The 16,676-nt window shown below is 38.6% G+C and overlaps 1 protein-coding gene across 1 annotated transcript in view; it reads right to left on the bottom strand.

Annotated features, from left to right (window-relative positions):
* The window catches only part of SEMA3D (semaphorin 3D), a 274,174-nt gene that overhangs the window by 109,563 nt on the left and 147,935 nt on the right, over positions 1 to 16,676 (bottom strand). The window contains exons 5-6 of the mRNA XM_082254711.1: positions 16,388 to 16,507; positions 13,114 to 13,207 (exon numbers count right to left, since the gene is read on the bottom strand). Of these exons, the coding sequence (XP_082110837.1) occupies positions 13,114 to 13,207; positions 16,388 to 16,507 (214 nt within the window). The remainder of the gene's footprint in view (positions 1 to 13,113; positions 13,208 to 16,387; positions 16,508 to 16,676) is intronic.

The raw sequence follows: 16,676 nt of genomic DNA, 5'->3' as shown, positions 1-16,676 counted from the left end.
AAAACACATAGGCTGAACACAATGTAGATTGAACTATTTTATGCAAACAAAAAACATTAGTGTGTAAATGTGCAGATTTATGAAATATATGGTTTATGAATGTATAAGACTTTTAATATTTATTGTGTATTTTACTAAATCCTACTAATATACTATAGTCAAATTGCTTTTACCTGTACGGATACTTATAACTAAATATTTCTGGTCAATTATGCTGTCAAGTAAAACAAATTGCCTTTGTCTGGAAAACTGTTAATGCTGCAGGCAAACATACATTTCCGCCCTATGAAAACTCTTCCCCCTAGTTATTATTTAGTCTCATCATTTTAGACAACTTACCGGGGTTTTAAAGTATCAATTGACAAAATATGAAGAGTGAATGTCACAATGAATAATTGATAGTGTTTGTTTTAATCCTTATAGGCACAGTTCAGTCACTGACAAGCCTTTGTTGAAAAAAGAATGTTCAGAGGTTTGCTGTGACACAATGATACATATGTGTTCGGGGCAGATCCTAGTGCAGACAGCAATGTCTGCAGCCTCTTTCATCTCTTCACTTAGTCAAATCTACATATAGCATAACATATTGGTTTTGTATTTCACACATTTTAGGTGAAATATTACACTTAGTGATAACGCATTTTCTGTTCTTGCAACATGTTTGTGTTACAAGCTCATATATTTGTTCAAGCCTGTGTTTCTTAAAGATAACAATAAAATAATAGTTTTTTTTTTTAATCTATAAAAGGACACACCTCTGCTAGCTCCGATTTGTAATTTATTGTAGATCATTAGTTAGGTGGATGCAAATACTAACAATGACATTCTCTTATTTGCTTCTATTTGGTCTGTGAAATATACCATCAAAAAAGCTGAATTGGAGGGAATTTTTTTCTTCCTGCAAAAACTGGAGTTTCCCAAAACTTGGATTTCCTCAAACAAATAAACACTTCAGCCAATTGGCACATTGTAAATAAACATGATCAAATGACAAGCTTATCATGTAGAAAAGCCCAATTAGCTCATCATTCATGTGTTTATTGATATATTAATTATTCTGAAAAACACAACACTTTGGTGAAGTTGTCCTTTAATCCTTTTACTGCTGTAGATGTAATGGTTAAGGTAGAGCAGATTGCTTCCAGCTAGCCAGCTCAGTAAACCTTACAGTAGCTGAATTCTCCTAGGCTATATGTTTGCGGTCGCTTCAACGAATGTGAACCGTTAGCAGATTCTGCTGATTCATGAATCATTGTGGTCAGCAGCTGAAAAGCCATCGATCACAGCCATGCATAAAACAATGTTTGTGAACTTGTTTATACACAGTTTGTACCCTTGCTTCTAAATCTTTGGTATCTGTTTAAAAGCCTAAAGTTTGCAGGACTTTCAAGAGTCCTGTGTTCTTTTTACACTTTCCACTAGAAACTGTCCTCTTTTACATTTATGAAATATCTCTGACATCTGAAGAGGACTTGTTCTGTATCTTATTGACAGGAGAACATCAAGACACACTCAGATTATCAAGAAGAATAGGTAGCTTTAGATCTAATCCAACGATACTGGCTGTGTCTGTTATTCAGCTTTAAAAGCTGAAATCCACCCCAATACTGAATAGCTAGGAAGAATAGAGTACTCATGTGATGATAGATACTATACCCCATACATTTTTGTAGTTTGAAATTGGTGTAAAATAACCAGAGTGGTCAGATTTGGCTAGGCCCATGGATGCCCACATCTGTTAAAGGATATGCCACCAAGGCTCAACCTCTCAGCAGGCTTGGTCTACATGTGTAGATGTGTGGTTTACTTACTAAAGAAATAGAGATTGTTTATTTAGCAAAGTGATTGCTCACTTTACAAAATTAATGTTCACTGAGATTAGTGAATAAAGTGAAGCTGTGTCCACTTAAAAAAAAAAAAAATCATATAGTAGCAAAAATCTTGTTTCTTGAAATGCAGCTGAATAGATTTAGCTTATTAACCTACATTATTTAGCAGTTTTCCCTTCACTGTTTACTTTGCAAGTGAAAATGCACCGTGCAAGGGAATATGCCCCAGAACTTTGTGAATGAGATGATTCTCTGACGGCTTCCATCATTTGATAATTTTCAAGCACAAATGTGTTTTTCTTTATTTTTCTTAAACATAATTGGGTATTCTTTGCTAGATGAAACTTCATAACATTATTTGCAAAGTGCAACTTCCCTTGTAAAGTGAACAGCCTATTTGCCTTTAGTAAATGAAACCCAATGGGTGCAAATGAAGATACTGGATACAGGAAAGTCATCACTTGGAGCAAAGTAGATTAGTAAAGACTGAAAACTAGAAAAAGGGCCCAAGATCTTTAGCAAGATCTGGCACCAAACAAGAACCTCTTTATTAGGATCCTAGTACAGCGCACTGAGCTGCCTTCTAAACTGAGTGTCTTAGAAATGTATTACAAACCTACCAAACAGGCAGATCTCTGTGACAAAGATGGATGTAAGGAGTCCCTCACTTTGATGGCAAGGTCTATGATATGGCCAATACATATGGATATATAAAGTGTACTCTGTGAAGCATCTGCCTCATGTATACAGTGGTTCTAACAGAGACCCCATTTACGTTGATGTAATATTAGACGAGGAACTTATCTGGTGCCTGTAATCTTGGGGTTCCTGTGATAATTTTGAGAGGATACTGACTGTGAATTCTTCCCCAAAATCTACATATTTGCAGTTATTCTATTGCATATAACCTCTTGCATATATCTGCCTGAACTGATCTGCCCCTCAACGCATGTGTCTGCCAAGGTCTCTATCGCCCCTTTTGGAAATATCGGTCTGCCTTGGTCTCTCTGGCCCTGAGGAAGCTCTGTTGCGAAATGCGTCGGCTTACTGGGGACCCTAGACCGTGCTATCTAGAGACCGTAACATCTAATGAGATACACTGTATCAGCATTCCCCATGGGAATATATTTCTACATATGCGTTTTTCTTTTATCCAGTCTTTCTTTGTAGTTATAGTATATTTTGTTTTTTCTATTTTTTATATATGTATATATGTCTGTTTAATAAAGAGAACAATTTTAATTAATTATATGGTGTGATATTTGTGATCATCCTCTTTCCAATTGCCCATACAAAGCCCCATCTTTCTCTTAGTATTTTGTTGTATTACATACCTGTTTCTATGTGAGACAGGGAAAAAAACAATTAGGAACTGGGGAAAAGAGAGGCAAACTGGAGACCTACCAGGACCAGTAAGAGAGAGTCACCAGGTTTGCCATCTGGTTACACACACAAGTTCAGATATATGCTTGTATCAGCAATATATATTGTAAAAATGCAAGCAGATAGGACCATAGGCTATTGTCTTTCTGCATTGTGTTCATTTGAGTTGTTTTTTTAGTACGCAGTATGCTTTTGATAATACCTAAACCCAAAATCTACAACCCAAAATTGTGAATATAACATTAACTAAACTAGAGACTGGCCTAGTTTTAAGAATATACAACATAATTTTAAAATAGTTGGAATGTAGTCACAAGTAACATACCATGCTTATCACCACTAGCAAAACACTGTATATTTCAGTTAGTAATGTCTACAAAGATTACTTTATAATGCAGTTAAAGCTATTTAAATTCTGGATTGCATTATAAATAAAATGTGTAAAACATTGGACAAATCAGAAGAAGAATAATATAACTAAGGTCAAGCCTCAAATTTGTCTTACAAAATACTCATACACAGATTGAAAATGGTCAGTCTGGCATGCAATTAAACACTGATGGTCCTTCCTATAATCAAAAACGTCTTTATGTTTAGCTTTAATCTAATTGTTGTATATTTTTTAAAAACCTAGATGCTGATTAGTGAAAGGCAAGAAAACAGAAGCACACAAACTCCAGTGACAAAAGAGGCTTTGAGCATAAGCTGGATGTGGAGGTCAGACAGATACTGAATGTCGCCAGATGTTAGACCACACAGGTCTGCTGTCTGGCAACTAGGAATAAACAGCACACTAAAATATCACCTCTGCCAGGTATTTTGCATTAAGAAAAAAATGCTATTTCATGTAGTGTTTGTGATATGGATCCTCACAATAAATCAGCTACAGTAAATCTAGAACAGCTGTAACGTGAATGCATTTTCATTCCAGTAATATATATAGGTTAGTCTTAAACCTGCATTAATGAAAAAAAAAATGAAATGTTTAGAGTAGGCTTAAATGGAATGCACCCTAAGATACCTAAATTGCATCCCCCCTGCCTCTTTGGACCACTGCTGGATCATTAAAAAAAAAAACAATACTTCCAAGTTTGGGGCAATCAAATACAAGCCCCCTGTTTCCCATAGTTTAACTTTGGGCATTGGAATGGCCAGTAACCAGGGCTGAGCACTCTTAATTTAGGGGATTTCAAGTCCTATGCAAAAATTAACTACAAACATCAACAGATTGGGGCATCTGGAAACAAGATTAGGGCAGCACAAACATACTATGGTGCCTGCTAAACAGTCTTAGTCTTTAAATGTTTTTTCCTTATTATAAGTTTATTTTTAATCAATAGGCATAAAAGATATCCAAATCCCATATGTATGAGTACATAAAATAATTATGTCAGTTGTAATCATCATCAATGGCAAATTTCAGATGAGTGTATTCATTATGTTCACAAATCACAAACCATACTATGAATAACATTTAGTGTAAAAAGGCATTAGCAATCGGTTTCCGTTTTTTTTGTACCCCCATTATAATACAATAAAGCAGTTAAAAATGCTTGGTTGTGCAGTCATCCATTCTTTGACTTGAAAAATATAATGTTCACAAGTTCATTTTGGGGCATGGATGTTTTAGGAATCTGTGTGCATAGTTCTGGGAACAATGGCTGCTGCTCAAATTTGCCCTGCACCTGCATTAACAAGGTAAGGAAATCTTTTGGGGCAAGGCACGGCTGTGAAAGATATTTGTGGTAAATGCTGCTTCACATCATAAAAAAAATGTTTTTTTCTTTTGCTGATAAACTATGTCCTACAGCTTCATACTATTTCCTGCACTTAGAATGATTTTTTTTTTTGTAGTTTTTATTATGGTTTTATGGAGAAATAACAGCAGGCTCAGTCTAACAACACCACAGCGTTTCTCATTAAAGCTGAAATCCTGACTAAACAAATGTTGAGAAAAAGAGTCATGGATATTCTTACTTGAATCTTACAGGTGGATTTACTAAAAGCAAATAGACTCTGAACTTTGCAAGTGTAGTTGCATTCATTTTTCCCATAGCTTAGTAAAGGTGGTAATGGTCTGCCGATTACTATCATCCAACCATGTGCAAACAAAAATGCTGTTTTTTTATTGTCTTTTGCACATTATTGGGTATTCTTTATAAAATAAGGCTTTACTACATTAACTAAGCTCTGAGGAAAATTAGTGCACACGCACTGGCAAAGTGCACAGTCTATTTGCCTTTAGTAAATGCACCCTTTAGTGTAATTTGTGTATTTCTTCCATATCTGTGCATATCTGTAAAATAACATAACTCTTCTACAGTATGTTGCTTTTGTGCAGGAGTTTCCTGCATTAAAGACTGGTCACTGCTCTTCATTTCTTGTGACCGCGGTCATGTATACGCCCTCTTGTTATTTTCAGCAGACAGTCTAAGGCCCCTTTCACACATTCCGGTCCGACGGCGGACTCTGTTTATCTAAGCGGGGGATCGATCTGCCGATCCCCCGCTGAGCAGGTGGATGGCAGCTGTGTCTCCGCGCTGTGTGCAAGGACACAGCTGTCAGGTCCCGCTGTTCTCTATGGGGGGAATCGGATGGGAACGGACCGTCTGTCCGTTCTCATCCAATCCCATCTGATCCGCTGGAAGGACGAAAAATAGGGTTTCCATCTGTCCAGATTTGACGGATCGGATGTCAGCAGACATGTCTCCGCTGACATCCGATGCCCCATAGAGATGCATGGGGCATCAGTTCAGATCCGCCAAAAAAAATGGACAGGCGGATTTGAACCAAATGGGCCCCACCCATAGCTCTTATCTCTGTACAGGTTATGCGCAGTACAGTAGTGATGTTAGCATTACTTTTAGCAGATAATATCTGAGTTGGCAAAGGAATGGTGCGCACAAAGTGAACTTATTTCCTGTTCATCTATTGAAGAATATATTTAAATCAACTTTTATTGGCCTAAATTCAGATTTAAGTTCCATTGTACAGCAATACTATCTAGGAGAAAACAGTTTTTAAAAACCAGCCAAGCCTTTTGCTTTCAGCAGATATTCCCCCACATCAATGATCAATGTGTTAACAATCCACTTCATACTGAAATGTAAAAACAGAAAAAAAAATAAACAGCATCGGCAACCAATATCAGCCATTCAAAAAACTTCAACTTGACCTCAACCCTATAGTGATCGTTTAAAAGGTGGGATTGCAAAACTGCATTTTACTGAAAACTGAACTAAACAGACACCTGATTAAACTTTTTTTTTAAAGTGTAACTGCAGATCATCTGCCTATTTATTTTTAAACACCTGCAAAGCTGCTGTTTAAATAGTAGTGATGTCATCCACACCAATGCCATTTGCTCTAGAGTTAAGCTTACTGAATAATCCCAGACTCAGTTAATTAACAGAATATAAAAACAAGCCGGTACATGAGTTACACCTGGACAAATATAACCCAAGTGGATAGGGTCACATTAACATTGCTAATTCTTGTTAGATTATAATGTTCAACAGGGGAACAAATTAGATAGTCTTAAATCAATACAACACTACACAATTCATTCAAATTATTTATCTCTAGTTTTTGATGTATGTGGTAGTAAATTTACAATGGGGATCATTAAAGTATATGAACTATCCAATGCACAGAAGCATTCTAAAACTATCTCTAAATGCCATGTCTATATAAAACACAGACATTTGTCAAACCTTCAGACCTTGTGGCTGTAGGACATTCAAACAATAGCTAAAATTCCAAAATGACTAGTACCTGGAATCCCTTATTCTTTAATTATCGTACATTGTGGATAATCCATGAAGTAAGAAAAGTACTTAGAAATGGCTTTTGAGTAAAACTAGGAATTCTCCCTGTAGTTTTGTGCAATGGTATGCTGAAGAAATGCAAAAACCTTGTACAGGAAACAATGCTCAGCAAACACACAAAAATGAAATATACATTTTGGTGGAGATGACATTTAAGACTTTTAGTTACGTACCAAATTAGATTCAGCAGAACTACAGAACAAACACAATAAAAAGTATAAAAAGACTAAATATATAGCAAATTAAATTCTATTAAAATAATTGTTCTGAAAAACATCCAAAAATCCCATGTTTATATTTGGATTGTTGATAGAACCCACAATTATCCATAGAGTTTTTGAAGCAAGCAGTGATCAATACTGTAAATCAATTGAAAAGCTGACCATAACATGAGATATTCACTGTATTGAAAACTTCCATACTGAAAACTTGGAGACCATTCCCTACTAACCAGATTTTTATATTCTTGGCTTCTCAGTCTACTTTACTTGGCAGGAGAAGATGAAAAATTTTTCCTCTTTTATTTCATATTTTAAATGAAAGCTTTAAGAACGTGCTATAACTTATTGAAGGTTATGAAAAATTGGAAATCTGATACTAAGGACATGCATTGCTACTTATCTTCTAATACTAATTTCAATATCATTAATAATGTGATGAGTGTTTTCAGCTGAGCTGCAATCTTGACCGTAGTACTTGTAATTTAGAGGTGTTTGATGGTTTGTCTTATTGTTACTATAGTTGCAGAAAGTAACTCCCCTTCTATGAGTATGAGGCCTCCCTACACATGTACAGAAGGCTCTGAAGCAAGTACTTGCTAATTGCGTTGTGGTTAGTATGAGGACAGTACAGAAAAAGGATGAGATGTGTAATACTGCTGCCAGTTGAGTTGTAAACTACTTTAGCTGGGCGCTGATGTTGGTCTGGAACTCCAGTGAAAACCTTGCAGAGTACATACTGGATCAAAGGATGTTAACACTTTTTCTACAATGCTTTTGTGTACAAGTTGGGACAAACTATAACATTGCCAGAAGTGCTTGAGCAATTTAGCAACAGTGTTTTATAAGAAGAAGATTTAAACCATATGTAAAAATGACTGTTGTAAGTCCCCCTGTTATGGTTTGTCTCACCCCCATCACTGTCACTTTTGCTGGACAGCTTGGCCAGCATGTGAATGCTGGGAGATATAAAAAGTAAAGACATGCAAAGTAAAAAAGTGAATCTGTACACCACATGCTAAAATTGTGTGTCTTAACTATATTACAATATTTTTTTTTAATAGTGGTCCTTTAACTGTCATTTTTTGTCTTTTCAGACTGCTTTAAAGTAAACAGAAGATCGGTCTCCCTTACAGTAAAATGTGTCTGTATAAGTCACTCCTAGACAACACAAGTCACTCATCTTAACCAACAGTGACATTCACCTACAAGGACAAACTTTTCACATCCACTCTGAGCTGTCACTGCCTCTCTCAGCATATCTTGTCATCTTTGTGACTGCCTTTTTTCCACTCTGCTGGTTTCTCTCTCTTTCATACATGCAACCAGTTCCACTTTGCTGCTCAGTCACTACACTGCCTATCCATTGGCTTATTTTAGCTGAAATGTACCATAATAGCAGAGAAAGATGCCATGATGTACTGTCATAAACATTTCTAGTCATCAGTCTCTGTGTGTGACTTAGGGTATGTGTCTTTTGTAGGCCAATGCTTCAGTCTACAGTTCAATTTTCTAGTAGATGTTTTGTTCACTGAATAAGCAAAATGTTATCAGAAGATGGCAGGCTACCAGAGTAAAGTGCAGAACTATGAGATCAAATAGGAGAGGTGTATTTATTTTATATAGAGCCTTTGAATGTATCTTCTCAAAGTGCTTTATAAAGACAAGAGAAATAAAAACACAAAGAAATACACAGGGAAAAACAAAGCAAAAAGGGACAATTACATGAAAGCTTGTCTAAAGATAAAAGTTTTTAGATTTGATTTAAATGAGTTTAGAGAACATGATTCGCTGATGTTTTTTGGAAGTGACTTCCAGAGTTTTGGGGCATAGCAGGAGAAGGCTCTGTCTCCCATTTATCTTAAAGTGGAGTTCCAGCCTAACCGCACACTCACCTGTCCCACGGTCCAGCGATGTGCCGTCTTCTCCCTCTCTGCTCCGCGGCGCCGGCATCACTGATGTCACAGCCGGGTACGCACTGCGCATGCGCGAGTTGTGCTATGCGTCGTGATTGGCCGGCAATCTTCTGACATGTCCCTGAAGATTGCAGGGAGGGAGGGAGAGAGGAGAACTTCCGCTCAGGGCGCTGCGGCGCTCCGAGCGGAAGTGGGAGCGGGTACATGTCAAAACTAGGTACCCGCCCCCCCCCCCAAAAATGACATGCCAAATGTGGCATGTCAGGGGGTTAGGACTATTTAAAGCGGAAGTTCCACTTTTGGGTGGAACTCTGCTTTAAGATCTGAGGCAGTCACCAGGCCATTATCTGTATTTTGTAAGTAAAACACAGCATAAGATTTTTTTTCCCAAAATACAGCATAAGATTATGTCGGACTATGTCGGACTATACAGGCCAGAAAGGAGTACTTAAAAATATTATATAAAAATTAACATAATTTATTTCACATGTATTATAAAGTACAGAAATCAACATGCATCTTCTCATAAATTGCACATATTCCCAAAACGTATGAATTGTGGTTATAGGGTAAGTACTATACAATTTGTTCCTCAGAGGCCAACGCATTTTGCTATAACCTTTCTGCTTTCTCAGGGCTTGGGGAACCAAAATAGTACTATATTAAGTCTAACCACATAGATGAAGGCTACCCCCGAAGGGCACTGGGGTGTACAGGGAGAGGCTGACCGGAGAGATCTTGTGTAGTCACTGGGAGATGACCCATCTCCCATTTCACGTTTTCAGATTCAGAAATTTTAGATATTAAGTAATTTATATTTCAGTGGCACTGCAGGGGCAAAAAATTCCCTCCGAAGTGTGCTTATCCCCTGAGTTGGGGCAAAAAAGGGGGGCTCTCATAATGATGGTTGTCCCCACCCCCTCCTTACGGGGGTAGCCTGCACCTATGTGGTTAGTCTTAAGATCCCTGAGGAAGCAGAAAGAGTATAGCGAAACACGTTGGCCTCTGAGGAACCAATTGTATAGTACTTACCCTATAACCACAATTCATACGTTTTGGGAATATGTGCATAATATGAGAAGATGCATGTTGGCATCTATACTTTTTAATACATGTGAAAAAAATGATGTTAATTTTTATATCATTTTTTTAGTACTCCTTTCTGGCCTGTAGAGTCTGACATAATCTTATGCTGTCTTTTACGGCTCTGTCTCCCATAGTGTTAAGGTGAGTAGGAGACACACACAGAAGACCAGAATTTTTGGAGCGGAAGTTACAGGGGGGAAGTTAATAAAAGTTCAGACAGATAATGGGGTACCAAGCCATGAAAAACCTTACAGGTAAGCAGGATGATCTAAAAGTCTATGCAAAACCTGATGGATAGCCAGTGCAAGGACTCCAGGACCTAGTTAGGATTCTGGCTGCAGAATTTTGTACATATTTTAGTAGATTAATAGTGAATTTAGGTACACCAGTGAGTAGAGCATTGTAGTAGTCAAGTTCTGAGAAGATAAATGTATACATAAACTTCAGCAGTCTGTATTGAGAGTGGGATCTTTGATTTGTAAAAGGGTAATTGCAGTGATCTCTACTAGTTTAATGTAACAAGTCCACGTCTCATTCTATCTTCTCCAGCATGTCTCCAGTCTACAATCAAACTTGCACCGTCCTCAGTCTCTGACCATCATTTTGCATAGTATACCTGCAGTCATTGGCAGTCCTCCCCAGCATTACATATGCTCAACATTATGTGTGTCCCTTTCGTGATGTTAGAGACCACAGTTGAGGCCTGTGCCCCTCGTACATTGACAACAACTATAAGAAGTGTGGTGATCCATAACAGAATTATGTTTATTGCAGTAAAAAAGGATCTTATTCAGTAGCTATAGGTATTTCACATTACACATTTTGTTTTGCCTTATTAATGTGTGTGTAATTGTGTATAGTCATTTTTTTTCCTCTTAGTTTTGGATAGATCATCCTGGAGACAGAAGCCTACTGTAGCTAATTGTGCCACTCCCAATACCCCCTTCCCCCTCTGTTCACCTGCCCCTGTCATGAACAAATGGTCTCAAGCAATGCTACTACTCCCTGTGTATGTGTGTTTGTGTGTGGAGGCACACCACACACACACACAAACACACACACATTGAGTCTGCACTGAAGAACCTATTCTTGGCCTCAGTGTCTGCCTAAGCTCCCTCAGTAATGCTAGCCCTACTGTACATGCCTGAGACTGGATTGTTCATATGGACACCCCACTCTCAGTGCAGCCCTTTCCATGAGTGCCACATGAGGCAGCCAGTGCAACATGCCTCATGGTAGGAAAACCCCAGGTGCTGTCAATCAAATCCAGTGAGTAGGAAGCAGGGGCATGGCCAAGCCTCAGTGTTTGTCTAAGGAGGAGAGGTAAGTATAAACCTGTTTTTTTCATTTTAGCAAAAAAGAAGGAACCTTTAATATCACTTTAGCTTCCTCTCCTGAAGGCACAAGAGGAAACGAGGGAACATTTAATAAAAGTGAACAGAATTCCCAACTTGGACAGTTGTCACTGGAACATTTATCCCTATTGCATGATTTCCCCTCACCTCTTGCTCTGGTGAAAACTCTAAAGAATGGTTACCTGGACAAAAAAGGGGATGAATCCTTTAGCAGGGGCACAGACAGTAATAAAGACTTGACATACTGTAATATCTAACCCTGCCTCTACATGCTATTTAATGTATATCTAAAGGCAAACTTTTTTTTACATTTTGGATATGGTAAAAGAGAATACAACCTGCCATTTTTTGCCATAGGTGTCTTATTAAGGCTGTTTTTTTTTTTGTTTTAACAGGATATAGGTCCAAAAACGGACTTTAAGCTCTTAGACATTTGTAATGCGAAAAAGTGTCCCCATTGAAAGATTTTACCTGTATTCCATTGAAAAAAATCACTCTATTCATCAGAGTGAATTTCTCTAACAAGGACAAGACAGCAATAAAAAATAGACAGAACTTAAAACTTCTTACTATTCAATCCAAATCTAAAAACAAGTTTTGCGGTCAGTTTTACTATAAGCATAATAGAAACTCCTGCTGGTTGCTATTAGTTAGTATATATGGTACTTTATAAAACAGATTAATGTGGTTCTAAAGCCTAAAAGTTTTCTACCTTAATGTATCCTATGCATTAAGGTAAAAAACGTTCTGAGCTGCAGGATCCCCACAGACCACCCCCCCCCCCCCCAATAATGCTTACTTGATCCCAATCTCAACCCAGTGATGTGCACGAGAGCAGTAGCACTCACCACTGTCTACCTCCTCACTGCGCAGATTGATAGCAGTGGGAGCCACTGTTGTCAATCAAATTATGTGATGAGGGGGCAGGGCAGAGACATGTGGTCTGCGTCAAAGGATGCAGACAAGGTGGCTTGAGAGACGCTTTATCGGGGGGAACTTGCCAAAGAGGAGGAGCCTGCAGTGCCAGTGGGGGACCCCAGAAGAGTAGGATCTGGGCTGCTGTGTGCAAAACCAAGTATAGCAGGATTATTAAAAAAAAAAAAAAAAAAAAAAAAAAAGGTTTAATGTTACTTTAAGTCTGCACATATGTTACCTGAAATCCCACAGCCTTTTTACTGAACCTGAAATTCTAAATTTCTTCTTTTTAAAACATAATTAATAACTGATTATTAAGAAAATAATGCATACATTCAACATATGTGTGTTGTTTACACAGGAACAAGATGCTGCTATGTAAAACAAGCTGGAACTATGCTTTTTGGGAAAATACATGTTACCCATGACAATACAATCCATCATCTCTTTCAAATCCTTCTATGAGAGGCACATTCATTATCTAGTTATTATTGAGAACTACGCACACATGTGAATGAAACTGTTGTCTTTAGGTTTGTGAACAGAATAACTGTTTAAAGGTTTCTGGCCTCCGTGTATCTTACCTGTCATTATGGAAGCAAAAGGCGGGTGAGGATCAAAGGGGCACTTCAATCTTCCTGTCTCCAGGTTTTGTGTATCAAGCTTGAATACTATTTCCTGAAAGAAAAGTACTTGTATTATATCGTATTAGAATGATTCTCAAGAAAAATAAAATGTCAACATAAGCTAACTATAATTTGCTTTAACAACATAGCAAGCAAAAAGATACATTGGTACGATGTTCTCCTGAAAAAGCAGGCAATCTTTTGCCTGTAAAATGCTTTGAGCCACTTTCAACCCAATGGACTGACAGTACCAACAACTTTGACATATACATACTGTATATAACTTGGCATTGATATATATATAATTCTAATAGTATGACTCCGTATGATACTATAGCAGGTCAGTGGAAGGTGTAAAACAATATATGTTAATACAATTCTTTTATATTCTTATACAGGATTTATATAGTGCCAACAGTTCACACAGCACTTTACAATATGAGAGCAGACTGTACAGTTACAATGCAATTTAATACAGGAGGAATAAGAGTTCCCTGTTGAGAATATTTATGCTTTTAATCTACTATAATGACTAATAACTATATTTATATATACCATTGGATGCTGTGTGGTGCGTGGATGATCCTGGGGAAGTACTGAAGGGCCTCCTTCTAGTGCTCCACCACAAACAGCATCTGTCCTATGACACAAAGTAATATTTAGGTAAAGCTGGGTTCACACGGGCGGAATGTCAGGAGACATTTGCCGAGTAAAAAAAAAAAAAACAGCTAACATTTGGCCTGTGTTTATGTCAGTATGTCCAACAGAAGCTGTAAAGAAAAGCGCACGCAACCTCGGGCAATAACGCTTTAATAAAGGACAATAACACAGTACATTGGAATTGCACTCACACTTTTCCTTTAAGACAATCGCTTTACAGCATTCCAACAGGAGCTACTCGCTCCTCCCGTCCCTCCAGATGGTGACTCTGCGGTCTCCTCATCCGCGGCTGCCACCGCTGTATCCCCGCTCTCCTTCACTTCCTGTGTTGCCTGGTCACCGGATGCCGGTTCTAGTGCGCCTGCACACTATACCAACGTGATCTACGGCGCCTCAGGAGAGCCTCAGCCAAAGCCGGAGCCACAAGTTGTACGGAGCTGCGAGGTGGGGGATTCAAGACACGGGTGCACTGCCTCTGCTGTTACTACGGACAACGCGTTTCGGAGGCTGAGCCTCCTTCCTCAGGGGACCTGAGGAAGGAGGCTCAGCCTCCGAAACGCGTTGTCCGTAGTAACAGCAGAGGCAGTGCACCCGTGTCTTGAATCCCCCACCTCGCAGCTCCGTACAACTTGTGGCTCCGGCTTTGGCTGAGGCTCTCCTGAGGCGCCGTAGATCACGTTGGTATAGTGTGCAGGCGCACTAGAACCGGCATCCGGTGACCAGGCAACACAGGAAGTGAAGGAGAGCGGGGATACAGCGGTGGCAGCCGCGGATGAGGAGACCGCAGAGTCACCATCTGGAGGGACGGGAGGAGCGAGTAGCTCCTGTTGGAATGCTGTAAAGCGATTGTCTTAAAGGAAAAGTGTGAGTGCAATTCCAATGTACTGTGTTATTGTCCTTTATTAAAGCGTTATTGCCCGAGGTTGCGTGCGCTTTTCTTTACAGATTTGAATTGTTTTGATCCGCCCCCCCCCAGTGGAGTGAGAGAGGAGCAGCAGCAACCAGGACATTTCACCCAAAAAAACATACAAACAAAGGAGGTGAACACATGGACAGCGCCATGGGCTGGTGAAGTACTCCTCTTTGTACTTGTTGCATATCAGCATGTGCAGGATCTGTCCTTTTTGATTGTCCAACAGAAGCTGCCCATTTAGCCAGCTTCTGTCGGATGTGCATGCTGGAAAACCAGCAGCTGACTGACTCCCGATCAGTGCTCTCAGGCAATGGCAGAGAGCACTGATCGCAGTGTTCTGGCCGGGGGGTCCCCCTGTCAGAACACAATAGCACAGCGGGGAAGATCGCTATGTTAACTTTGCATAGTTAGTATAGCAGCTCCAACCAGATGGGTTGAACGTAAAATATTTAATAGTGCGTACCAGGCTTAAGCTTTGTAACTAAAAACAAAACAAAAGATAAGAAAGGAGAAAATGTTTGTTGTTCATTCAAACCAGAAGCTGTTGTTGTGGTTCTATGGCACATTTTGAAGCTAAGAATTCAGGTTCACAGTAAAGTATTTAAAAAAAAGCCATGTCTGTTTGTATTACTGATAAAACTGGCCCTGAAGAGCTTGTGTAGGGAAAAGAGGCTCATAAGAAGTTTAGTTTGCAGGTAAGCTGGATTGAGACTGTGAGGTAACCTTTGGACCTTGACATATAGAAGTTGCATTAAAAACCAATGGATCCCTATAATAGGCCACATAGGGCTGCTCTTAGCTATCTAAAGTCTGACTCCTTCCAACACACAGCTGTACTTCACACCAAGTTAATAAATAAGCCTGAAAATCTGGACTCCCTAACAAAGGTAAGTTTATGTTTACACATCCTTTAAAGCATTAAACTCACCCCATACTGTGAAAAACTGGCAAAGGAAAGTTACTTTGAAGCACTTTTTAGTCTTGTCTCACTTTCCTATAAGTCTGTGGCTAGAAGACTGTTCACTTCTATGGGAGCTGGTACATGGGCGTAGAGGCAGGCAGAGTACTCCTGATGATGAGGAGCAATGCTAACCTGAGTCTTAGTAGATAATGGCAAGCCTAACACAGATTCAAAGCAGCATAGTACTTAAATTATTCTTCTAGGGTGCTTCTGAGTACCTTGTCTTTCGTTAACATGGAGAATTATTGCTGTCAGCACCTGTCATGAACACTCATGAGTACTTAGCTGAAATCATTGTATGTTTTTGATTCACTGTTTGGTTTCACTGGGAGAATTCTAAGGTTAGTTTTCCATTCCCCATCGAAGTAATATTCTATTTTTCCATAAGCAGATCTTGAAACCGAAAGGGAACCCAAGTGAATAAAAAGGTGAAAGCACGGCTTAAAAATGTCATCACCTTATTAATCTTCTTTATTTTTACAGTTTTTCTTCTTTGGAACTCTTATAGAAGTATTAGTTTTTCTAACAGGGTACGATTTACACATCTGAAAGGTGTGAACAAATTTCTTTACTACCTGACTTGTGATTCATCATCTGCCAGATCGTTGGAAATACATGTATTTTTGCAACCTTTCATAAAAAAGGTGATAGATGATGTATCTCAAAGGTTATGTCAAGTTAACATCTATATAACATACCTCTTTTTGACTTCCAAGTTCGACATATCCACACAGAGGGTGAAAGGCCCCAGTTCCACATGTATATAAATGGGTCTTGTTGTAGTGATGAAGGACTTTAATGAAATTTGCACATTCCTCCTAAAATATAGTTCATGTGTTATAGGTATATGTAATATACTGTAGTATATACATCACATGTACATCCACTGTAGTATATACATCACAGGTACATAAAAATATGTTTTCTACTAGATATTATAACATAGATATACTATAGCAAAAATAACAATCCCCCTAAGTATTATGA

Source organism: Pelophylax lessonae (genome assembly GCF_965119305.1).
Source record: "Pelophylax lessonae genome assembly, chromosome: 4".
NCBI classification, from domain to species: Eukaryota; Metazoa; Chordata; class Amphibia; order Anura; family Ranidae; genus Pelophylax; species Pelophylax lessonae.
Note: the sequence above shows the minus strand (reverse complement) of the source record. Positions and strands in the feature narration are given on the sequence as shown.